Here is a 27401-nt window from a genome sequence, read left to right as displayed (position 1 = left end):
TTTTTTTTTTATTACTTTATTCTTGTTACATCTCAATGGTTATTTCATCCCTTGTATCCTCCCATTCTTCCCTCCCTCCCATTTTCCCCTTACTCTCCTCCCCTATGACTGTGCCTGAGGGGGACTTCCTCCCCCTTTATATGCTCATAGGGTATCAAGTCTCTTCTTGGTAGCCTGCTATCCTTCCTCTGGGTGCCACCAGGTTTCCCCCTCCAGGGGACATTGTCAAATATGAGGCACCAGAGTACATGTGAAAGTCATACCCCACTTTCCACTCAACTGTGGAGAATGTCTGGTCCATTGGCTAGATCTGGGTAGGGGTTTAAAATTTACGGCCTGTATTGTCTTTGGCTGGTGCCAGAGTTTGAGCCGGACCCCTGGGCCCAAATCTGCCAATCATAATGTTCTTATTGTAGCTTTCTATGACCCTCTGGATCCTTCTACTTTGCTATTCTCCCATGCTTCTCTCATCTAAAGTCTCAATAGGATGTCTTCCACTCTGTCCCAGTTTCCTGGTTAGTGAAGACTTTCGTGGGACATGCCCCTTGGGCTAGTATGCAGATATAAGTGAGTATATACCATTTGATTCTTTCTGCTTCTGGGTTAACTCACTCATTATGATCATTTCTAGCTCAATCCATTTGTCCACAAATTTTGGGAACTCCTTGTTTTTAATAGCTGAGTAGTATTCCATAGTGTATATGTACCACAGTTTCTTTATCCATTCTTCTACTGAGGGACCCTTAGGCTGTTTCCATGTTCTGGCTATTATGAATAAGGCTGCTATGAACATGGTTGAGCAAATTTTCTTGTTGTGTGCTGGCCATCTTCTGGGCATATTCCAAGGAGTGGAATAGCTGGGTCTTGAGGAAGCCCTATTCCCAGTTTTCTGAGATAGCACCAGATAGATTTCTTAAGTGGCTGTACTAGTTTACATTCCCACCAGCAATGAAGGAGTGTTCCTCTCTCTCCACATCCTCGCCAGCTGAATTTTTGATCTTAGCCATTCCAGTTTTATATTTTAACATGGGTACTGGAGATTCAAACTCAGGACCCTTCTTGTGCTTGACTAGCAAGTGGTCTTGCCTGCTGAGCTACGTTTCCAGCCCAAATATCATTAAATTCTTCTGTTCAGAAAAGGGTATAGTTCATCATTACTAGTTGTGCTGACTAGTTTTTATATGAACTTGATATTGGATGGAATCATTTGGAAACAGAAAACTTCAATTAAGAAGGCATCCTATTGGGACTCTAAATGAGAAACGCATGGGAGAACAGCAAAATAAAAGGATCCAGAGGGTCCTAGAAATCTACAAGTAGAACAATATGATAGGCAGATTTGGGCCCAGGGGTCCCACTCAAACTAAGGCACCAGCCAAGGACAATACAGGAGGTAAACTTTAAACCCCTTCCCAGATCTAGCCAATGGTCAGAATATTCTCCACAGTTGAGTGGAGAGTGTGATACGACTTTCTCACGTACTCTGGTGCCTCACATTTGACCATGTCCCCTGGAGGGGGAGACCTGGTGGCAATCAGAGGAAGGACAGCAAGTAGCCAAGAAGAGACTTGATACCCTATGAGAATATATAGGGGGACGTAATCCCCCTCCAGAACAGTCATAGGGGAGGGGAATAATGGGAAAATGGGGGGGGGGAGGAATGGGAGGATACAAGGGATGGGATAAACATTGAGATGTAACAAGAATAAATTAAAAAAAAAAAAAAAAAAAAGAAACGAAAAAAAAAAAAAAAAAAAGAAAAAAGAAAATGCCCCCACCAGACTAGCCTGTGGTGCATTGCATTAATTGATAATAGTTGCATGTTCAGGGTAATGCACTATGGTCAGTGCCACCCCTGGGTTGGTAATCTTGGGTGATATAAGGAAGCCGACTGAACAAGCCATAAGGAACCAGCCGGCAAGAAGGACTCCTCCATGGACTCTGCACCAACTCCTGCACCCAGGTTTCTATCCCATATGAAATCCTACCCTGACTTCCCTCTGTGATGGAGTGAGAGTTGTAAGCTGAATTAAACTCTTTCCTTCCCAAGTTGCTTTTGGCCGTGCAGTTTTACCAAAGTAATAGAAACTGAGACTAAGGCACTGCTACTGGGAGATCTTGAGTTTCTTTTGGTATAGACACCAGGAGCAGTCTGGTTCTTGTCTTCCAAAAAGAGAATAATTCAGACAATATACAGTAATAAAGGAAACATCTAAAATGTTAGAAGAAAACATCTTCCTGGTAAGAAGGAACATACTGAGCAGTGAAAATCCTGATTCTGACTGGCATTGGGGTTTGCATGTCTTCTCTCTCTGCTAGCCAAGAGTTTGGGTGCCTCTGCCGTGCTGAATACTGTCAGGGACGAGATGTACTTTTTTCATAGCCCATATTACTCAGAGATCAAACAGTTAGTAGGGGATGTCTATATACTGTGCAGAGGGGTTCAAGGGCCATTAAATTTGAAAAGTTTGCTAGAGAAAAGGAAACCACATGCTTCACATGTTTTCCAGGAGAGGAAGCCAGATTTGAATGACTCTGGTAGAGTCCATCAACACCTGTTTGTTATATCCTGCTGTCATGACAGCCATCATTGTATCCTCTTTGTGGAACCTGAACAGGCCCAGTCGGGGTCACTATTACCCATGATTATTCTTTACATCCTTTTTTAGGTCAATGGCTGCAATTAATTAGTCATTTCTTCCTAGTGATAACTCCTGCTCCATATTACCACAATATTCTCCTTTAATGCCTTGCATTTCCCATCATGGACTAACCCATGCATCCATCCAGGCCAAAAATACCATCTTTAAAGGTTCTTCTAGTCTTAACTTATGAGAACTGCTTTGATGATAGTGGATGACTCAGGTTGCAGAGTTCTCAAAGAACATATTCATCACTGTGGTAGTTTGAATGAGAACCACCTTTATAGGCCCTTATGTTTGAATTCTAAGTCACCAGTTGGCGGGACATTTTAGGTAACATTAGGATGTGTGGTCTTTTTTAAAAAAATATTTTATTTATTATAATTTATTTATAATACATTCTGATTTTCATCCCCTCTCTCTTATCTTCCTGTTCCCACCCTCCTTACCTCTTCTGCCCTATTTCCCTATCCTAGACCTCTGACCATGGGGGAGGAGAGGAGTTGTGGTCTTTTCAGAGAAGGTGTGTCTCTGGTAGTGGGTTTGGAGATTTCAAAAGCCCAAGTCATCCCCAGTTAGCTATCTCTGTCTCTGTCTCTGTCTTTCTCTCTGTGTCTCTCTCTGTCTTTCTGTCTTTCTCTGTCTCTCCGTCTCTCTGTCTCTGTCTCTCTCTCTCTCTCTCTCTCTCTCTCTCTCTCTCTCTCTCTCTCTCTCTCTCTCTCTCTCTCTCTCATTCTGCCTTATAGTTGTTTTCTCAACATATAAGCCCTTAGCTCTTAGCTACTGCTCCACTACCTTGTCTGCCTTCTTGCTGTCAGGCTCCCCACCCTGCTGGACATGGATTTACCCTCTTAAACTTTAAGCTCCAAATAAGCTCTTTCTTCTCTATTTTGCCTTGGTCACAGTGTCTCATTACAACAATAAAAAGGTGAATAGGATATCCATACAGGACTCTGAAAAGCAGCAAAATGGAGATCAGGGTGAAAATCAATTTTCAGTCTCGGCATGCTCTGTGTGTGTGTGTGTGTGTGTGTGTGTGTGTGTGTGTGTGTGTGTTCTGTTCTCCTAATATAGAAATTTGTTCACCCCATTTGAGTCATATAAGCAAATCTCTGTTTATAAAATTTGTTTAAATTTAGTTTCTGTGAATGTGCAGATCTCATTAATATGAGACTCATTAACCCATATTTTTACACTTTTAAACATTGAAGTATCTAAGCAAGTCTAAATGCAAAAACTATAATCATATGAAAGAAGATTTAATGTCCTTTCCATGTGTATGTTATACTTGTATAGTGTCTGTTTAGCATGTAAAATGCCATGGACAGATCTGTCAAAACCTTAACCATTCACCTTTGTTTTTGGCCATAACCTTCATGGATAATGGACACAAATATTAGTTTAAATAATATTCAGTTTATTCTGAGGGCAGAAAAAAAAATCTGGAGCTCACAGTGCTGTTAGCTGTCTCTGTCTAGAACCATTAACATCAACAGTTACAGTAGTTATTAGAGTAATGTTAATATCCAACAAGCAAGCCAGCTTTAGCCACACATCTGCAGGAGGTCGGGTAGACCAATATTAAATAATGAAAGCAAAAAAAGGAAATATACTCAATTTGGCCACATTGGGGGGTAGAAATAGAGAGGCACAATGGTTCTCCATTCCCTAAGATTGTCTTTAAAATCCTTACATGAGGTTCAGGCTTAAATTGGAAGGAAAAGGTGTGCATACCTGTGTAGTCCCTGTCAAGGCTGTGTGCCTGTAAGGTGTCCCAATGAGTTTTCTAGAGTGGGTAAGTTCCTTCTCTGATCATACTTGCTGCCTCAGATTTACCTTCTCCCAGCAAGCAGTTCTTAGGGAAATTCCAGTTTTTTTGGGTCCATTGTTTCTGGTGGCCACACACAGAGTCAGAACATCCTTCAAGTTATTTTCATTCCCGTTAGTGCAATGTTCTGCCTATGTGGCTCAGTTCTCTGCCTTTCTTCCTCAAACCTCAGTGGCAGATTGGCACTAAAGCCAAGGGGAGAGGCTGCTCATGCCAGGAGTTCGATTCTCTGCTCAGGTAGACAAGAGGTGGATAGATTTAAAACGAGAAAGTCTGAAATGGGTTCTGTCTTAGCCATCCATGTAGTTAGTAAGAGAACAGAAATATGCCGAGGATTTAACTATGTTAGTCATGTTTGAAGCAGACCTTTCTCTTTCTCCATAAGTTACAAAGATAAATAATTTACTTAAAGGATTCAAAATAATTATTGTTCATGACTTTCAGGATGTATCTGCAATTATGAATGCACTGATGATGAATTCAGACATGTTTATATTGTACAAGACTATGAAATTATTTCAGGGATTGGGATGTCACTTTTCTGTGAATTTTAGAAGTGATGAAACTGATAATCATAAAAAGCATGAATCATTTCAAATATTCATTACAATGGGATTTGTACTGGGTTGCTTCTCTGATATTTGGGTTACAAGATTGGAAATTATCACCTCTGTTAATGACTCTAAGTTGTCCTTTCCTGGAATATACTAGGAAATCCCTGGCTTGCACCAGCTCCATTACCACTGTAGCAGGTGCTCTTTTCATTGTTGTGACAAAATGCATGACAAAATTAACATTGGAAGTAATGCTGTGATTTGGCTCCTGGTTTGAAGGCATACAATCCATCCTGTTGGGAAAAGGAGTGACAGCAAAATCAGTGAAACTACTCACATTGTATCCATAGTCAGGAAGCAGAGAGTGAGAAGGAAGTGGAGCTAAGTGAGAAATCCTCAAGGCTCATCCCAGACACCCACTGCCTCTTTATATACTCTACCTGCTAAAGGTTCCAAAACTTTTATGAGCATCAACATCAGCTAGAAACCAAATGTTTAAACACATTATCCCAAGGAGAAAACTTTACATTCAGACCACAGTAGCCACATGGTCTCCATGCTCCAAGATTACGTGCTATGGCACAACCCTCTATCTTCAGGATTCCAAAAACCAACTTAATTTTTTGTCATATCACATGACCTTTGTAGTTAAATTAGAAAAAAAAGCACACCTTGAGTTGTTGAAAATTTAAAAAGAAATGCATTGGCTTCTTGTGTTCAGTTTTTCCACTATTCTAAAGGCTATGGCAGTTATCACAACTGTTTTAGCCATGGTGAAGAGTCCAGATGGCTTTTAAATCCTAGAAAAAAGAACTGGAGCAGGATACTTGTGCAGAGTTGTTTAAATAGAAACAGTTTCTTAAGATAGCAGTCTCTTTCAAATAAGTAAGTGGGCCAGAGTGATGAGAATGAAAGAGTGTTGAAAGCTCAATGGCTTGGCCCAGGAGCATGGTAACTGTCTCTCTCTCATTCCATAACTCCTGCCCACCTCTTCCTCTGTTCATATGCTGAGGGATTTTGCGGTTCATGATCCTTCACTCCTAGATATTGGTGGTGGTGGCAGTTTTCCAATCTTTGTCACTTTTTAAAACATTAATATTTTTTTAAAATTCTGGTTATTTTGTTTGTTTGGTTTTTTTTTTTTGTGTGTGTGTGTGTGTGTGTGTGTGTGTGTGTGTGTGTGTGTGTCCACTGGAGCTTGACTTCCTGGTTATGAGTAGCCTGGTGTGGGTGTTGGAACCTGAAATATGTCCTCTGAAAGAGCAGTGCATGCTTTAAATGCTAAACTATCTCTCCAGCTCCCAATGTGTTAATGTTAATGGCTTTTTTCTCCTTTTTTCTCTCATTCATTATAACCAACAAATTCAGCCAAAATAGTACTAGATACTATTTAATTTTTTAAAATGTTTTTTTATTAATTTAGGTATATTACACCTGGCTTTTCATCAGAGACCATGAAAGCCAGAATGGCTTGGACAGAGGTCCTGCAAACTCTAAGAGACCACAGATGCCAGGCTAGACTACTATACTCAGTGAAACTATCAATGACCATTGATGGAAAAAGCAAAATATTCCATGACAGAAACCAATTCAAACAGTATGTATCCACAACTCCAGCTTTATAGAAGTTACTAGAAGGAAAATTCCACCCCACAGTGATGAGTTACAACCAAACTACACAGGAAATTGATAACTACACCATCACAAAATTACAACATCACAAACTCTCGACTGTATTTAAATTTTTATAAACTTGTACTCTAAAAAAACAAGTATATAGAAAGTTAAAAAGAATCTGTATAATAAAATCTATAGGACACCTGCCGAACCCAAGTATAAACCAAGTCATCTAAGCTTCTTTGTTTACATGGTCTTTAATGTTTGTTTTTTATTATGAAGTATTTGGGATTGAAGCTAAGGTTTTCCACATGAAATGCAAGAGCTTTCCAATTGACCCATCTTTCTTCTCTATTTTTATTTTGATACCATAATTTATTACATTTCCTCTTACCTCAACCTTCCAAATTGTTGAAATATAGCCTATATCAATGAGAAATTCTTATTTAATTTTTTCATTCACCAAAACAATTTTATTATATCAAATAATATTCTAACACTACCTATAACAGATGAGAGCAGTACTTGAAGATTAAATTAAACTTTTCTAACCTTAGTTTATAAAATCAAAATCTCTTTTGGTAAGGAGAAACACAGATTGTTCTTTTCCATTGCTTTTGGTTCTCCTCTTTCCATTGCTGAATACTAAGAATATTGTGATTTCCACAGTTAAGTAGCATTCTCTTGCTAAGAGTTCCGTCCACCTTACTTTTCAGGAAATACTTTTCAACAGGGCCAAGTTGGAAGATTTAGAACTAGATCTAGCTACTTCTTAATTTAGACTGAAAGTGGTCCATATTGATATGATGTACATAGAGTGTTGTCAGTGTCTCAGGAACATGCCACTCCATTGCTCTGATTTCATGCTCACTCCATTTCCTTGTTCTTGCTTCATTTTTATTCCATGCAAAAATCATGTAGCAGGAGAATGCACGTTGTCTAGGTTTACATGGACAACAATGGAGAATAGTTGTATGTTTACCTTGTCTAATCTACCTGTGGGAGCCCAAGCAGAACACATGATTCATGATTTGTTGTAGAGGAATTGTAATCTAACAACATGGTTGATCTGGCACAGGATCAGATCAAAAGAACTTCTAGATCTGTGTGATCAGGTTAGAACAAGACACCTTTAATCTTTCTAGCTGGAGTACAAACACAGCCTTAGCACAAACCTTTAATTTAAAACAGTGAAGGAAAGGTTAGTTTGTAGAAGAAAGCAGTCATATTTGAAAGTGATGTCTAGTTGAGGGACAGACAAGAGACAAATCAAAGAAATATTTGACAGAATAAGATACACCGAACTCTCAAGAGACAAACAGGAAAGAGATGACAATACAGTAGAATAGAGAACAGCAGATAACTCAATAGAGAAAATAATAAAGTACAGAAGGGAATAAAGTTGAATACAGTAGAGGCTTGTCAAGAGCAGAAAGAAACAAACACATTCACACATACTGCTCAGCTATCTTTCACAACTCTTAGGAGATTAGAGTCCATTTCCAAGGAATGATATCAGCTGGTTTTAGAATATGCTTTCTTGCATCAGTTAACATAATCAAGGTAATTTTCCACAGATGTGTCCATAGGTCAACCAGAAAAAGACAGTTTCTCACTGAAACTCTTCGCTTGTGATTATAGATGGTATTGATGACTGAAACTGACCATCCGTGATCAGGCTTTTTATTATATGCACACTGTGTAATCTTAAACATTGGCTCAAACATTAAGATTTTTGGCCTTCATCTTTTCTAATGCTCTGAAGCTTATAAAAAAAAATCATTGTGGTATTTTGAAGAACTCTGATGTCCATGTATTGCCCATGACACTTATTTTAGTTAGTTATGTTATTGCTGCACCAATCACCTGACAATGTAACATAAATAGAAAGGGCTTGCTGATCCTAGGCTGATCAGAAGGCATGGAAGCAGGACAGTGAAACATCTGACAAATTGTTTACTCACAAAGCAGAGAGAGAAGAATGGTGGAACTCATTTTACTTACTCCATTTTATTCAGTACAGGATCCAAGTTCACAGAGGATGCCATCCAATTTAAGTGGCTACTTGTAGAATTTTAGAAGCTTTTGTATGAAACTGGTGCCATCCATGTATTGTTTTTGTTAAAGCATCTGAGATTCATCCCCAGCATCCATTACAAAGGAATCACAACTGCTTGTAACTTCAACTTCAATAGATCCAAAGCATCTCCCCTACACACACACACACACACACACACTGAAAAATACATGCTTAGAAGTTTTTAATTTTGTCGTTCAACATATTTTAAAAGACTTCCCCCTTTTTTCTTCTCCCCAAGCTCTTTTTGTTTAAGATAGGATTTTTCTGTGTAGGCTTTGCTGTCCTGAACTCACTTTGTAAGATCAAGCTGGCCTGAAACTCACAGAGATTCTCTTCCCTCTGCCTCCTTAGTGTTGGGATTACGGGCATGTGCCATAGTATCTTGGCTCTTTGATCTCATTTTTAATCACTGAGGACATAGGGTGGCTCTGGACATGTCCTGCATGGGAATTCAAGCAGAAAATGTTGAGCCTCTAGAGGAACAAAAGAAGATAAGGACCTTACTTCACTGCAAGTAGAATTCTAGCTTTTAGCTGGGGAAGAAGAAATGCCTCAACCAAATGTTAATTGTTTTGAAATGTTTGATCCTCAGCTGAGAGAGAATCATCCAGTCTCTGAGGTTTGGAGTCTCATTTCCTGACATGTCCGAATAAACTTGCCTGCATTTCTATCTTGTCTTTAAAAGGATATTTCTTTGTTCCTCTTCCTGATTCTCTTGTTAAGAGTTTTGAAATATTGGAGTCAATCATGCTGATAAGCTCTGATACTGAATGTTTTCTATTCTAAATGTGGCTTTGAAAAAGTCCTGAGTAGTGCACACATTATCAACTTTAAGAACTGAGTGGAGGAAAGTGCTACTCAGTGGTTATCAGCTTTCAATGAATCATCTAGTCTGCATCAAGGCTCCTCCTTGAGGCCCAGCATTCTTATATTCAGTGCTGTTTTAGCATCACTGATGAGCTTTCCTGCTCAGTTGACCACTACCACATGCCCATTATATGAGGATTTCCTCAGAAACAATCAAAAGTGAGACTCTCTGCTGTGCACCAGACCCTAGAATATTTAGGAAATTCAACCCTGACTCTTTCTCATTTTATTCATTTAATTCTTTAGTGTCTGCATCTGTTGTAATTACAATACATTTCAATTTTCATGAAAACCAAACCATGGGGGTGAAATGGGATTATGATAAGTGGTAGACTGATAGACACAGACATGAGTTTCAAAAGCTTTTGTGGAAAAGCTATCTGATAAAAACAAGATCAATGCATTTGGATGCTAATTAAAGGAAACAGACAAAGAAAGGCAACCTAGCTGATTTTTAATGTATGAGCATCATTAATCAGTTTGCCTTTTGAAGACTATTGAAATGTTTGTTCTTGGGTGTCTAAGAAAAGCATATAGATATTGAAACTGACCTTCAATTGAATGGAGAAGGAAAATGAATTCTTAAAGGAGGCACATAATGTACATATATACACACAGATTAATCTATAGAGCATTGCTCTGGGGTTGGAGATATGTTCAGTAGTTAAGAGGAGTTGTTGATCTTGTAGAGTCCTGAGTGTGGTTTCTGGCATCTATGTTGGAAAAGGAATCACTGTTACTACTGCACTATGAATCCACCACCCTCTTATAGACATTTCAGGCATCCGCACTTTCAAGTGTATGCTCACGGACACACATGCATACACATAATTTTAAAAATTAAATTAGTTTTGTAGAACATCAATCTTCTGGAGTATTGGGAATTGAGAGCCTTATTATTAGTGGTCCTGCCCGTCTATTCTCTAATTGAAACTGGAAAAGCAGTTAACAATAAGAATTTATTTCTTCGTGCTTCTAAAGAAGCATAGTGAGTGTTTTTGTTGAGATTTATCCTTTAACAAATGGCTTTCTTTGGGTGTGTTCTAACTGAGGATGTCTAGAGGAATGACCTCCATATTAACAGGAAATATGTATGATTAATGATTAAAAATAAGATGCCAGGCAACATACATTATATGAAGAAATTTATTAAATGAGCATGAGGAGAGAAGGAAACGGGGAAGAGTTACCCCTGAGAGACAGAGAAATAGAGGAAAAAAGAGGAGGGAGAGAAGAGGTAAGAGGTAGGAGTGAGTGAGGAAGTAAGAGAGGTGAGGGAGGGAGGGGCACAGTGGACCTGTCCTTTTATGAACTGAGCAGAGCCATGCCAGTGGCAGGTAGGCAATGGCATCACAGGGAGGCAGACTGGAGCAGAATACTAACATTCCTCCCTTTTCCTATGATTAAAAAGTGAGAATGTTTCATTGTTTTTTATGTAAAGTAAGCTAAAGTATATAAATATATGTAAGGTGGGAAAGAGAGAGAAAAGCAAGAGCAATGAAATGTCTAGATAATATGGTGAAAGGAAAGGAAAAGCTGTGTCCTGAAAGTTCATTGTAGAGGACAGCATATGTCAGCCATGTCCTGCAGCATATGGGGATGGAGGAATGCTGTGAGAACCTGGAGCTGTTTGTCCTGAGACAGGAGCACACCATTTCAGCCTTTTGCAAATGGAAAAGAGTTGAAGCAATCAATCATCCTCAATTGCTTCTTGCTGTAAATAGATCCTAGACAGGGAGTTAAAAGGCTGCAGTGCTGGCCAACTTCTGGAAGAAGAGACTATTATATTCATTGTCCAGGGTCTGAGAACAGCTGAGGCTAGGAGGGGCAATGTGAGTCCAGCTAATGTATTCTTTGAGGATGAACTGGAGCACCTGTGAGTAGCTGCTTTGGTGATGTCCTAGGTGTTGGAAGTCTGGCAACATACTTGAACATATACGTGGGCAGAAGACAATGTAGGTTACTGGAACACATATATGGGAAGAAGACAAAGTTAGTAGGTTAGGGAGAAAATTCCCTTTAGGTGTACATTTGAAACTTTTGGTAAAGCAAAATGAAAAGGCTTTAAAATAAGGAAAGAAACAATGCTTGAAAATTCTGGGAGAGCAAAGAAAAGGTTTGAACCTGAGGATTTTCCTTCCATTCTACACAATTGCTGGCAATTATTAAAAAGATTTCACTTTGCATCTGTGTAAATTTAGTTGCAGAGGGGTGTAAACTTAGCAGCCCTTAGTGTGGGCATAGGGATTTTAAATTCTATATAAAGTATCCCAGAAGAGCCTGGAGAGGTGGTGGAATGGACAATTTTCATGGGGAGGTGAAGTCATTAATCCACTAGGGTGTTCCCAGTAAGAACTTATGACTCAAAAGACAGCTAAAGACTGTTAAGTAGCTTTTCACTAGTTAGCACGGACCAGTGACCAAAAGAGATTAGCTCAACTGATGACCTGGCCAGGGGAAAGACAACCCACCCAGCACTAGAATTTTTGGCAGAGGTGGTGAGTGGTGGAACGCACTCCATGGTGTCTCAAAAGACTTGTGTCTGTCATCTAACTCAGTATGAAAAGTCCTGGTTGTAGGTTAGTGGAAAGGAACATCATGGCCATGCAGACACAGGTTTGATACCTCCTACCTCCCCTACCTATGAAGCAGAGAGGTGTTGGACTGTCTTTCTCAGACAAAGGGAAGCATTTATGCCAACTAGGAAGTGAGAAACAGCTGGGGGTGGGTGCAAAAGGTGACAATCAAGTAGTAAGGAAGGGGAGTTCCAAAACCACTGAAAAGGAGGAGGTATCCCACCCTCATAGATAGGTGATAAGTGAGATATTTAGACTGTTGATTGGCAGTATTTATCTGGATTCCATTTGAACTGAGAGGTAGATTTCTGTAGCTTACCAGAATCTTTTCAAGTTTACAAAAAGGAGATATATTTTAGACATGTTAGCATCAACATTGATTGAAATCTGCAGTGAAATACACATTATTAGACATGTACACATTGTAGGAAAAGGCAGTAGATGTATAGCATAGCGGAGGCTTGAGGAAAATGTTTGTGTTAAAAGCATGTATATACTTTGATTTGAGCTTAGGAATGGCAGAAGCCTTGTGGATCTTTATGACAACTGTGAAACAGTAACGTAGGGAGGACAGAAATCTCCTGTAGAGTAGAAGGGCAAAGACTTACTTTGGCATCAGTATAGATCATGAAAAGTGGCCTTCTTCCCTCTGTTTAGAAGACGAGACGTATATAATTTTAGCACAATGAAAACATGTTAAGAAAAAGGCAAATGAAATAAAATGTAAAATTTTGAGTTTGGAATTATGATTATGGATTACATAGTGGAATGTTTTATCATAGATTAATAAATCAGAGCTCCATTTACCAGTGTCAATACTCTGAATGGTTAGTACAATAATAGCATAGCAACAGGAAGAAATAAAACATCCTTTTAGACATTTTGACCTTCACAACTTGCATATACCAACTTGAAACACTTTCTTAGACCTTCTAGAAGTCGTAACTTGCATGCATAAACTTTGAAAAACCTATTTAGACCCTCTAACATTTGCAAAACACCTTCTTGGAGGCTGTAAGACAGGTGAAATTGCTGTGAACAGTCACTGTCATTTAGCTAAAAGAATGGTAAAATGAAATCTGGTAATAAGGTAGACTGTATCTAGATATGACAAAGTTGGTCTTCTGCATATGTAGAGGGCTGTTAAAGTATCAGAAGCCTCCCATGTTAGAACTTGGCAATGTGACTGTGTAGCCTAAATATGAAGTTAAAATAGACCTATAGCATTTCCCTAGGTTTGGCGAGGTTGCTGAATATAATAGCCAACAGGTCAAGGAGTTTGAAGGCTGGAAGTGTTTATAGTTCTTGTTCTGGTTGAATTTCCAGTGGCTGGGCACAAAGAACAAGCTTGCATGAGAGCATTTTGACATCCACAGGCCAATCTTCCAACAGTCAAGGCTGTGACTTTTAGGCAACTATGGAACCCATGTCCCCTTTCTGTAAGCATCTGATCTGATACAGATCCCTTGTGGATCTGAGTTAGGATAGATTCCAATGGGAAGGGGCCTTAAAGACTTCTATTTCCTTGCCTCAGGGCAGTGACTAAGTCCTGGGCATAATTGTTTGCTATAGCTGAGCGTGGCAGGAAAGTTCCTTTCCAGTTTTAAAGATTTTAAAACTACTTTAACGATTTCCTATATGTCTTTTATTTAAGTTGGCAGTGAGATTGCAGTCTATCTTAATAATATTTAGACAGACAAACTTTATTTATAGTTTATTTCAATCATTAAAGACTAAGACTTTAGGTTTTATTTCTGTTAAGTTAAAGTTTTAACATTTACAAACACAGTAAACAAAATAGAACAGAACAGTTTTTGTATGATTAATAACCTCACATTTACAAAATAAAGTTAATCATACTTATAAGGCAGTGATTTTTTGGCTTTGAGAATAAGGGTAGGACATAACAATAAATTTTAGCATTGTAAACAAATGAATGTTAATAGAGCAGACAATTATACCAGATCAGATTATCAGGAAGACTGCAGGTACATTCATCTTGTTAATTTGAATAGACCTTCATAATATTGAAATATGAAACATTTTGAACCAAGGTACAATAAATTGATACTTTTTTAAAATCTAAAATTAGAAGAGCAGAGAATTACTTATGAATAAGAAGTTTTATAAATGTTGTTTTATGTCATATGGTCTAAACATCACACCCAATAAACAAATTATAAATCCTGAGATAAAAGTTTACAGTGTAATCCTAAGATTGTTTTTGAGAGTAGAGATGATTTTTATTTTTTAAGAGTTGGAATGTGCAGTCTTAGAGAAATGAGGCCTTTTTTTTTTTCCCACAGAGTGTGGCATATCTGACTCTTTTAGCCTGAGCTTCAGTAAGCAATTGCAGTTGCCAGTCACTAGTCAGGAGGCCTGGATGCAGTAACTGCATGGAGGATGTTAACTTCAATTCTGGCCTTCCCTGGCCCACCTGTGGGCAGGCAGGACTTAGGGAAAAGGGATCATACATGTGCATCTCCTGTGCATCTCCCGCAGACCTGCTCTGGAGAGGGCGGCAGGGCTCAGGAAATGGCAGGAAGCAAGTAGTCATGTGGCTAGACTATGTGGAAGACTTCTTTTAAGATTTATTTATTTATTTTGTATACAGTACTCAGTCTGCATGTATGCTGCAGGCCAGAGAAGGGCATTAGATCACATGGTTGTGAGTCACTATATGGTTGCTGGGAATTGAAGTCAGGACTTCTAGAAGAGCAACCAGTACCCTTAACCTCTAAGCCATCTTTCTAGCCCATGGAAGAATTTTTAAAGAAGGAATTTGAAGTTAAGTTTAAACAACTGGCAACAGAGAAATGCAAGAGAACTAATAGGCAGTCTTCAAGCACCGCAGAAATAATCTGGACCACTTTGAAGAAGCATGGATCCACATGCTAGCCCTGAAGAAGGGAGTGCTCGTCACAGGCATGCCCATTCAAATCACACAGCATACAGCGGCCAATATTGCTGCCCAAGCACACCCCAAGGGGTAAAATCTCTGATCCCACCTGGCTCTATATAGCTATGCAATGCAGCACCACATTAGTATCTTTTTTTTCCCATTGTTCGGATCAGATCCCAGATATTGCCAGTGCAGTCATTAGGGGTAGGAAGCCCAGTGCCTGAGTGTTCTTCTAGGGGCCAAGTGTAGGATGCAGGGCTGGGAACAATCCAAAACAAAGAGAACATCCATTTATTTCAGTGGCAGTTTTGAAAAGCTGGTTAGGAAGGCTTCCTCTCAGGTGGCTTGGGGCAAGATCTGTTAGGTTAGTCTGAGTCCCAGCCAGTGGCAGCCTGCAGCATGAAATGGGAGAGCAGGAAGTACTTAGAGAAAGGACTTTGTGGTTGAAAATAGAGGTGGGTGGGATTCTACTCTGAAGACCACAGAATGGCCCTTTGGGTTTCATATCCAAGTCAAGCACAAATTTAATGATTAATAATAAGATGTCAAGCAACAGATATTATAGGAAGAAGTATATTAAATGAGCATGGAGAAAGAAGGAAAGTGGGAAGGGTACCCCAAGAGAGAAACTGAGACAGAGACAGAGAAAAGAGGAAGATGGAGGAGGAGGGAGAGAAGAGGTAAGAGGTAAGAGTGAGAGACAAGGTAAGAAGGGTGAGAAAGGGAAGGTGACGAGCCTGTCCTTTTAGATACTGAGCAGGGTCACGCCCCGTGTCAGTAGGCAATGACATCACAAATAGGCAGACTGGGGCAGAATCCTAACATTGTGAATGACTGCTCTATAGGACAAACACCTGGGTAAACACTTAACTACTGTACTTTTTTCTTTAGACAGAAAAACTTGTTATGTTAATGTTTATAAGTGACCTTAAAATTTTTCAAAGTTCAATATAGGACAATAATGAATGGTAGTCATTAGGAATGCCTAACCAGATGGGCTTCATTCCAGAGAACCACAGGCCTCACCCATTTCTTTTTACTGCTAGAGGTCAGAAAAGGAAGCAGAGTGCCTGTTCCTAAGTGAAAATGTGGGAACTCACTAACACTGGGATTTATATATAAATGAAGAATCCATTCTTCATCATTCTGTTGTGGCTATGAGGACAGAGCACTGTCAATAACTCCAGATTTTACCTGACTGGCCCACTGACATACTGGTTGTTATGTAATTTCAATGACCTCCTGTTCAAGCAATTTGGCGTCTCCTCTTATTTTAGTTTGGTCCAGTTGGCTCCATCTCCACGCTGTGATCATTTCCTACATGGGTGTGTTTCTCTTTACTATTGTCTGATAACAAAATAAGAAATTCATGTAAAGGTCTAGAAAGACTATTCAGTGTATAATACTCTTGCCACACTAGGATAAGAATCCCCTCCACCCATGTAATTGTTGCATCAGTATGACAAATCACATGTGATGCCAACATGTCAGAAGCAGAGGCAGGGGATCCTTAGAGAAAGATGCCTAGGTACAACATCAGAATCAGCCAGTTCTGGGTTCAATTGAGAAAACCTAATTCTTTTTTTTTTTAATTATTATTTTTTTATTAATTTATTCTTGTTACATCTCAATGTTTATCCCATCCCTTGTATCCTCCCATTCCTCCCCCCCATTTTCCCATTATTCCCCTCCCCTATGACTGTTCCTGAGGGGGATTACCTCCCTCTGTATATTCTCATAGGGTATCAAGTCTTTTCTTGGCAACCTGCTGTCCTTCCTCTGAGTGCCACCAGGTCTCCCCCTCCAGGGGACATGGTCAAATGTGAGGCACCAGAATACATGAGAAAGTCATATCCCACTCTCCTCTCAACTGTGGAGAATATTCTGACCATTGGCTAGATCTGGAAAGGGGTTTAAAGTTTACCTCCTGTATTTTCCTTGGCTGGTGCCTTAGTTTGAGCTGGACCCCTGGGCCCAAATCTGCCTATCATATTGTTCTACTTGTAGATTTCTAGGACCCTCTGTATCCTTTTATTTTGCTATTCTCTCATGCGTCTCTCATTTAGAGACCCAATAGGATGCCCTCCCCTCTGTCCCAGTTTCCTGGTAAGTGAAGGCTTTCGTGGGACATGCCCCTTGGGCTAGTATGCAGATATAAGTGAGTATATACCATTTGATTCTTTCTGCTTCTGGGTTAACTCACTCATTATGATCATTTCTAGTTCAATCCATTTATCCACAAATTTCGGGAATTCCTTGTTTTTAATAGCTGAGTAGTATTCCATAGTGTATATGTACCACAGCAAAAATTTTCATAACAAAAAAACACATGTTAACTCTGCATACTGTATGTATGATACATACATGTGTGTGGGTGACTGTGCCAATATGCTTGCATGTCAAGGCCAGAGCAATATATGAGCATCTGTATCAGTCTTTGTCTTATTGCTTTGAGACAGGGTCTCTCATTGAACCAGAGGCTTGATGTTGGGCCAAGGTGGCTGACTAAGGGGATATAGGTCCACTTGTCTCTGCCTGACTATGTTAGTGTTATAGGCAAGGTCAGGCATGAGTGAACTTTTATACAGGGCTTGAAATTTGAACTCAGATTTTTGGAAGTGATCTTTTCATTGACCCATATACACTTACAAACATATTGTTCTTTGGGAAACTTTTTTCATCCTTTCATTCAGAGTCACCTCTTGATCTTAGTTGCTTCAACTAAATGGTGTGTCACCCCATTTCCATGTTAGCAGTTAGTTATTTTTTTCTATTTTAAAATTGTTATCCTTGTTAATAATTCTGTAGATGCTTTTGTAAATGTATACAAATATGTGTGGACCATTTCTTCAAGAAGTGAACATTCATACTTACCATCCATGCTTTGAAAACGCATCCATCCTGAAGGCACCTCACTAAGTTACTAAGGAGCAGAGGCAGAGGAAGCATAAAAAGACTTCAGGGCTTCTGGTTGTACCATGGATATTTGTTCTGTGATTTCATAATTTAGATGATAGGTAAATTCTAAGTGGTTGTTATATTGAAGCTTTCATTTGTTAATGGCCTAAGATAATGGGTCACGGGAGGTAGAGCCTTTGGGATTGTATCTTCTCCCACCTGTCCCTCTGCTTCCTGGCTGCTGTAATAGGAGCTTCTCTGCCACTCTCTTACTATGATGGACCTTGAAGGACAGAAACAGAACCTGAGATATATTTTCCTCCTTTGAATGTTTATCTGGAGTATTTTATCACAATGACATAGTGCTGTCACATGAGCCTGGTGTAATACTTTGCAGGACTAGTGGGAAGTGCAGATGTACTCCTTGTGATCACGGTGAGAACATGACTCAGGATCAAAGACAGGAATGAGGGTGGGTACTCCATTGACATTCTAGAGGCATAAAAGTTGGCTTTTATGTGCAGAACATATAATTAGTAAGGTTTCTTCTTTATTTTAAATGATATTGATCACAGTACTGTGGCACACTCCTTTAGTCCTGTCACAAAGGGAGGCTGAGGTAGATAGATTTCTGTGGGCTCAAGTCTATCCTTCTCTATATAGCAAGTTCCAGGTCAATCAGGCAAGCATAGTAAAAGCCTGGGCCATGGTATAGCTTATATTTGTCTCTGTCCCAGAATTACATGGATCTATGCAGTAGCTAGTACTAGAAAAGCTAGAGAGAAAAGAAATCTATGAATCTATAAATCTAAAAGGATATTTTAGCAGTTCTCCAAATAAGAGTAAATCATTGTGATTAGTATCTAAGCCCTAAAATAAGAAAATAGTTCATGATAAATTATAGATCAAGAGAATGGGAACACCACAAGTGACAGAAGATTAGCTGGAGAGAGATGGGGGAAGAAGGAAGAGGAGGAGAAGGAAGAGGAGGAGGAGGAGGAGGAGAAGGAGAGATCAGATCAGAGATCTCTGTCTAGGGAAAAACAACTATTTCCCTTAGATTGGCTTATAATTCTAGTGATGAGAATTTAACAGAAATGTATAGAATTTTACTTTTTATCTGAAAATACAGACAGAAATAGTAATGATGAGGGCTGCTTCAGTTGGTAATGTGTTTGTCTTGCAAGTACCAAGTGCTGAATTTAATACACAGAATCCATGTACAAAGATGCAGAGTTGGTGCCTTGTAAGGAAATCCAGAGCTGTGGAGACAGAACTAGATTGATAACTGTCATGCACTGGCTGTGCAGCCTAGCTATTTTGCAAACTACATACCAGGAATGTAATAAAATAAATAAAAGTAAATAACTGTAAACTAAAAACAAATAAAACCAAAGCAAACATGATGAATCGTGCCTGAAGAACACATATGTACACATGTGCACATACAACTCCTCCAAACACATACATCCTCATACCAATGTGCACATACAACTCCACCACACTCACTCACACACACACACACACACACACACACACACACACACACACACACATATATACACATACATAAGCACATACACACATCACATATGAGCATATACACCTCTACCATACTAGTACTTATGCACATACAACCATGTGAACCTAAGTGCAAATTAAAACTCCCCTACACTCACATACATGTACGCACAACAAAAAAGAAAATGTTTCTAAAAGAAAAAATGAGGCAATGAAAAATGATTGGAGACAACTAGTGACAATTTTAAATAGTCATCATCAAGAAGGTGACATTTGGGCAGGCAGAAGACGGTCAAGGGTGGTTCTACATAGCTAGAAGTGTTTCTTGTACAGAAACAATTGTGCAAAGTCCAGCAAAGGAGCATCTCTAACATGTTTCAGGGACTATGAGGCTATAGAATAAATAGAAAAGCGACAACAGAGATGAGTTTCAAGAATTAAATGGGTACAACACAGCTCACTAGGAACTGGTTAGCTGTTTTCTGCTTCTTTTCATTGAAGAAACCAGATCCACTGAAGATGTGTGTTTAATAATTAAAAAATCAGAAGATAAGATGATAAGATAATAAGAAATAAGATGCAAGGCAACAGATATTAAATTATGTGAGGCTTATTAAGTAAGCATGGGGAGAGAAGCAAAGGGGGTAGGGGTACCCTAAAGAGAGAGTGGGAAGAGGAAGAAAATAAGAGATAAGAGAGAGATCCAAGAGAAAGGGGGTTCGAGGGAGAGGAGCGAGGAGGTTCCATCATTTTATATAGCCATGAACAGGGCCACACCCATCTGGCAGGTAGGCAATTATGTCACAGGTAGGCAGACTGAAGCAGGATCCTAACAAGGCGAGGGATGTATTTTTCTTCAAGGCAGTGAAGCATCTCTTTTGCTTCTGAGTGGTAGATGAGCAGAGAAGTCAAGGGTGTAGTCTGTCAATAACCAAAGCTCTTCCTGTGAGAAATCCTGCTTATTTACACCAGCATAGCATCACAGGAGTAGATGAAAGGGATCAGATCCAGGAAGACTCTAAAGGTACAGACAGAAGGATTTGTTGACATCACCAATAGCTTTGAAGTAAGGATTCTGCAGCTCTCAAAAAGTAAGGTGTAACTTGACTTTTCTTGGTTGGTAAAACACCATAACCAAAAGCAATCTGGGGAAGAAAGGGTTTATTTACATTATTTACATTACAGGCCTACCACTGAAGGAAGCCAAGGCAGGAACTCAATCATCGCAGGAACCGTGAAGCAGGAATGCAAGCAGAGACCTTGGGGGAGTGCCACTAACAGGCTTAGTCCCATGTATTTCCAGGCCTACTATTTTTTATTATTCAGGACCAACTTCTCAGAGGTAGAGCAGCACAGAGTATGCTGTGTCCTTCCACATCAACCATTTACCAACAATATGCACCATTGACTTGCCTACAAGACAGTCTGAGGCAAAATTCCCTCTTCCCAATTGATTGTCTTGTGTTAAGTTGATAACATTACATCAGCATTACAGGTGACAGGGAAAATTATGACAGAACCTAAGAAGCAGAGGCCAGAATGAGGGAGTCAGGTGTAGATGCACAAAATTTAAAGAGTTGTAGAGGTGCTGTCCTGTGGGAAGTTGGTATGTAAGCCTGCAATTTAAGGGGAAAAGCTACAAATAAGATGTATTCTTTGTCTTTGCTGGTGTGTAGTCAGTCACTAGTTTTGCTCTATTACTTAGCAATATGATTTTTCATAGAAGACAAAAGTTTACATTTCTTTTCTGAGTCTTGCCAAGTTATGAATAAACTGGCAGGCTGAATTTTTCTGAACTATCTTAAATCCTCTTTTTATAGTATTTCCCCAGATCTCACACAGAGTAACTTTTTGTTTAGTTCTGTCAAAGACAAATAATGTAGAAAGAGCTCCCCATTATTTCCAAAAGACTATTAGGGTGATTTTCTTCTTCTTAAGGTCAGCTGTGAGCAAGCATGTCCTTTGTAGGGGTGTTTGCCAGATTCTTGATGCTCAATTAGGTTTCAGCTGTCAGAGACTCCTGCCTCTAGTTTTCTAAATGGCTCAGGTGGTAAACATCCTCTGCTTTCCTTGAGGAAGCTTCTTGGCTTTGGCTACAGTTTATTTCCATGCTGCATTGAATAAAATCTCTAAGAAAAACAGCTTAAAGGAGATAGGGGTTTTTTTTTCTAGCAATTAGTTCAAGAATACAATCCATGTTGGTGGGGAAATACCAGTAGCAGCAGCCCCAGGGAGCTGGTCACACTTCATCTGAAGTTAAGGAGAGGGACACAGGCTAGGCATCATATCATTTTCTCCATTTCATGCTACAGGATCCCTGCCAAGGGAAGAGTGTCACTTACAGTTGGTGCATCTTTTCACCTCCATTAACACAAGCTACATAGTTCCCCACAGGCATGCATACAGTCCCATCCCTGAAGTTATTCTAGGTTTGGTCAAGTTGAGCACATGAATTATCATAGTTATCTCAGGGCTTCACTATCCTATTTTTTTTTTCACTATCCTATTAAGTGAGACATTTTATTCCTTTCTTCTGTGAAAAACTAAACACAGCTGAGCAAATTAGAACAATAACATCATAAAACCATAGGAGCCTGGACTTTGACCTCTACCCAATCTATTACCTGGATTGCCCACAACCAACCTAAAATTGTACTTGTCCTGTAAAAAAGTGTGTGTGTGTGTGTGTGTGTGTGTGTGTATGTGTGTGTGTGTGTGTGTGTGTGTATTGTGGAATATAAAATAGACTGATTTCAGATTACAAAAGATTTACCCAGGTCTGCCTCCCAAATGCAGAGATTAAATATATGCCACTACTCCTAGATCTGCCTTTGTTTTTGAGGAAGGGTTGCTCACTGAAACAAGAATCTGCCTATTTGGCTAAAATAGTTGACCAACAACCACTATAGGTTGTTATGTCTCCATGTCCCTAGCCCCAGGGTTATAGGCAAGTGATGTCATGCCCAGCACTTTATAATGAGTCTTGGAGATTTAATTTCATGTCTTGATGCTTGTGTGGCAAACACTTCACTGACTGAAGCATCTCCCAGATCCTAGAAATGAGAATCTAGAGGAGGAGAGAGATGAAAGTGCTAGATGTTTTGGGTTTAGGGGACCTGTATGTATAAGAAAAGTTTGTTCTTGTTGTATGAGCAAAATTGTGGCATTTGCAGTTGGCAAATGACTTGATTAAACCATTATTTTTTATGTTATGGTGTGGTTTCTTTTAGTAAACTTTATAACATTATGACACTGGGAACAAGGGACCTATGTTGCTGGTAGGCCAGTGAGCACCCTGAGGCTCCTTATCTCAACCTCCCCTTAGGTAATATTATAGAGACATGTGGTCATGTCTTGCTTTTAACCTAGGTTCTGGAACTCAACCTCAGGTTATCATGCTTGCACAGCTAGCGACAGATCCAGCTTTCTGGCCCCAGAAAAAAATTTCAGTTGTGAGAAAGTTTTTGGAGTTGTCATATTTTTCTTTTAAGCATTATTGATTTCTTTCCCCTTCCATTATCTAATGCTTCCTTTGAAATCTTCCTGTTATCTCCTTAAATTATTGTGCATGCATATGATTTTGCATGCAAGACATTTGGGAGTGTGTCTGCCATACTCTTCAGGTCAGAGACCACTGTGTTAGTTTGTCTGGACTATTAGATAGTAAAGAAGAATGCATATTCGTTATACTGATAAACTGTGCATTGAACAGCTATGCCCATTCATAATTTCTACAACAATTTGGGGGTGCTGTTGGGCATGATGTGTATGTGGGTTCACCTTTTTCAGTTGAGTGAGCATGTGGAAGTCAGAGGGTGACATAGGGTATCTTCCTTCAATGATTTTTACTTTGTATCCATAGTCAGTTCCCACTTGAAACGAGAGTGAGTGGAATTTGTTTTCTAGTTAGTCACTATGCTCTGGTATTTCTTCTCTCTGCCTCCTGAGTGCAAAGATTGCAAATGGGCTACTTGTCTGTGTGGAATATTACTGGGGATTCAAACTCTATTGCTCACACTTGTGCAGCCAGTGCAATACCCAGTGAGCTATCTCCCTAAACACTTATCATGACAAATTGAATTAGTAGCCCTATGCCTGAGATTCCACACACAGTGTTTGTTTCCTTTTATAGCTCTATAGCATTTTCTTTCTGTGTTTGGATCTAAAATAATCCATTTGTGGCAAGCATAGAAAAAAACAAAACAAAACAAAATGATAGCTAAAATGAACTGATTAAAGAATCTGGAAATCATACTTATGAAACAGTCTTTTTAAATAAGCAACTTAGGCTTATAAATATAAAATGCCTGCATTGAGGTGACCTTTTCCAATCTCTGTGTACTGGTCCCAAATGTATCTTGCTGAAAGGCAGCGTTGAGTGTTCTCACCCATTTTGCTCCTCATTCTAGGAATATTAGATTGTTTAATTTCCCAAATATACTTATCACCTCTTAGGAAAACATCATTGCTTCTTTCAGTGACCATATAAAAATGACATTGTAGCCTACATTTTCAGTGCTAAATTGAGTTTATTAACACTAGTTCAAGGTCTGTGAGAGGCTTATTAAAGATGTGTTCAAAGGGCCAGTATTTCTGACAGTTTACCCTAAGCCTTCTCCCTCCATATCAAACTGAAATTGAAAATATTTCACTAAAAACATTATAATGTGTATACTATAAATATGTGGTTTGTGGGTCTTTTAAAATGATAGAATGCTATAGTGTGCTTGTATGTGTACACCTACATGTATTTTTGTGTTGCTGTATCTTCAAATGTACTTGTGTGTACCTATTTATGTGGAGGTCCTAGGAGACCTTGGGGTACTGTTCTTTAGGTACCTTGATTTTGGAACATATCTCTCCCTGAGCTGGAACTCATCAAGTAGACTAGACTAGATAGCCAGTGAATATAAGGTATTTGACTGTTCCTGCCTCCTTGGATCTGGCATTATCTCATGCACTATCATATACGTGGATTCTGGATGACAGAGCTCATGTCCTCATGTTTGTAAGGCAAGCACTACTGATTAATTTATTTGTTTATTTATTTATTATTGTTATACTCTTTCTTTTTTATATACATTTATATTATTACACATATATACAATAAACAACTTACAGCAAGAAGAACCACAAAACAATCATGAATTATATAAATGTTACATTCACAGTGTTTTGTCTATTTGTATTTGGCAAACAGTTGCCTTGGTCCTGTCTTGGTATGTATAAAATTCTGAATGTAAATCAATTATCTAACATATCTTACCTTTATTAACTTAAGACATCTATCTAGACCTAAAAACGTCTTAACCCTTAAATTACTAAGCTAAAATATTTTATCCAGGATCTGGGATACTTTCTTAGAAAAAAAAAATTAAGATCTTGTTTTTCAAGAGTCTCAAATCCAGGGAAAAGGAGGAAAATGTGTTTTCCTGGAGAATTCTTTGTTTATCTCACAGACTGCAACACACATTGCAGAAGTTCTCAGAAAGTCTAGAGAGGAAACAGGTCTCGGGAGAACAACATAAACTGAATACAAAATATCACCAGACTCTTCTTCCCACCTGGTGCTTTATGTGTCAAGTCTCCAGATCTTGTTTCTTGCCTTTTTGTTTTGTTTTGGTTTTTTACATTCACCATATGCATGAGGTCATAACTATAACAGATGTTGGAATCTTGAACACTATTGTGTAAGACACCAACATCAGTCTATTTGCAATTTTCTTAACATCACAACTAAAAGAAACAGAAAAACCGTTGCTTACCTTTTTTTGCTTCTCTTTCTGTTGTGAAAACAGTAAGTGCTTTGATGAAGCAGTAGGTGGCTTAAATGCTAAAGAAGCTGTCTCTCAAGACTGAAAACCTAAGTTCAATTTGAGAGATGCACATGGTGAAACTAGAGAATTCATTCCCTCAATTTGTCCTCTCACCTCCACACATTCCATATGGCAGGTGCTCCCTTCCACCCCATTTACACACACTAAATCAGTAAATAAATAAATATAAATAAAAATTTAAAGACAAATACTCTGTTGGCTGCCAAGAACACATGTATGATGACTGAAGCAGTGAAAGAAAATAAACTAAGAAACCTCAGAGGAGTCTTGAGAAAAGCGGGCTGGTGGTAAGAAAGGGTCAGCAGTGGAGCTAGAGAGTTAACTCAGCCATATTTTGGCTAACATCCATCTGTAACTTCACTTTCAAGCGATCTGATACCCTTCTCAGGCCTCCTCTAGCACCAGGTGCTCATGCACGTGGTTCATATACAAACATGTAGGCAGGTGTTTATGCCTATAATATGAGAAAACTACATCAGAAGGATGTGGTCAGATCAAAGCAATTCCAGGATACAAAATAGGAACGGGTGCTGGCAGAGGATGTTCACAGCATGGCTACTCTACAGGGTGTGTGAGAGATGAGTAGGGGTCAGTGAAAGGTGAGAGGTGGGGAGAGGAAGTGCCTTACTTGGAGTCTGTTGAAAGGACCCTAGGCTGGTTTGGCATAACTATTAACGGTCTTCAGGATGGCTATGACACTTAAAAAGTATAATGTCCTTACATTTTTACTGCGGGAACACTCATTGTTAAGCCATGTTCTGTTTGTGTAGGTTAAGAGAGTTTCTGTACTATCTCCCAAAAGAAGCACAGACAGTAATCTACCTTTTTTTATTTCCTTTAAAAAGCTATAGTACTTTCCAATGCAAAGTTATAATCCTTCTGCACTTTGTGCCACAATAAATATACCATTCTATAGTATATATCTACTTCAGTTCAACTCTCTGTGCAATAACATTTAAGCTTTAACTCCAAGGTAGAATTGAGCTCTGAGATCCCCACTACCCGGCAGTGCCAGCACATCTGTATGGTTTGTCTATCATTTGACTCTCCCTCATACAGGACTTTAGCAGATCCATTTCCCATTGCTGCTCTCAAAGTTTTTGCTTGTCTCTCTGTTTCAACTGTCTTGGCTTATTATTTTTTCATTATGCCCCTTTAGGTGTTTGCCAAACTACTGTGAACATGGAGGACACTGTGCCCAATCCTGGAGTACCTTCTATTGCAACTGCAGTGACACTGGTTACACAGGAGCCACCTGTCATGACTGTGAGTATGCACACTGTGTGCCCACAGTGTATTGTCACAACTCCAGAAAACCAGTGTGAGAACCCTGGATATTCAACACGGTGTGGGCACTGTTTATTTCTTTAGTGTAAAATATACAACAGGATGATAGGATGTAATATTTCAAATTCTGAAGCAGGCATGGAAAAAGCATGGGCATAGGTCATATCTTTATGTCGTATCTGGGAATAGGGCAAACAAAATGGTGTTGGATATAAGCTAAAGTGAATGTGAGAATGGTGTTATAAGTACATAGGGGAGTTCTGGAACAATAGACATTTTCTTGACAGCTTCAGTTGTATTGTGGCAACAAGACACTAATAGGTATCATTGGTTCAAGGAACACATGACATGATATGTATCTTAGTTATTTTTCTGCTGCTATGATAAAACCACTTTGACCAAGGCAACTTAAGAGAGAAGGGATTGATTTGGGTTTATAGTTCAGCAGGGTACAGCCCATCATAAAAGATGAAGATATGTCACGAGGTGGGTAAGGCATGGTAGAAAGAATAGAAATTCTGACAGATCACCTATATCCACAATTAGGAAACAAATAATAGCAGAAAGATATATAGGTTCAAGTCCTGGTGCCATTGACCCATTATTTCTCAATGAGGCACCACCTCCTAAAAGTTCTATAACCTTCCCAAACAACACCACAAACCAGGGACTAAGTAGTGTTCAAATTTAAATTATGAGAGACATTTCACATTCAAACTATGACACAAATATACCTGAAAGTCGCTCACATAGTGGCAGAGCTTCTGTACTCATGCTCCCATTATGGGAAGG

The 27401-nt window shown here is 39.1% G+C and overlaps 1 protein-coding gene across 1 annotated transcript in view; it reads left to right on the top strand.

The window, feature by feature from the left end:
* Nucleotides 1–27401, top strand: part of LOC127190912 (contactin-associated protein like 5-1-like) — a 721994-nt gene that overhangs the window by 319613 nt on the left and 374980 nt on the right. Inside the window, exon 11 of the mRNA XM_051148186.1 lies at nucleotides 26482–26588. Coding sequence (XP_051004143.1) covers nucleotides 26482–26588 — 107 coding nt within the window. The remainder of the gene's footprint in view (nucleotides 1–26481; nucleotides 26589–27401) is intronic.

The sequence above is a fragment of the Acomys russatus genome, chromosome 6 (assembly GCF_903995435.1).
Source record: "Acomys russatus chromosome 6, mAcoRus1.1, whole genome shotgun sequence".
In the NCBI taxonomy this organism is placed as follows: domain Eukaryota; kingdom Metazoa; phylum Chordata; class Mammalia; order Rodentia; family Muridae; genus Acomys; species Acomys russatus.
This window is presented reverse-complemented; position numbering and strand designations above follow the sequence as displayed.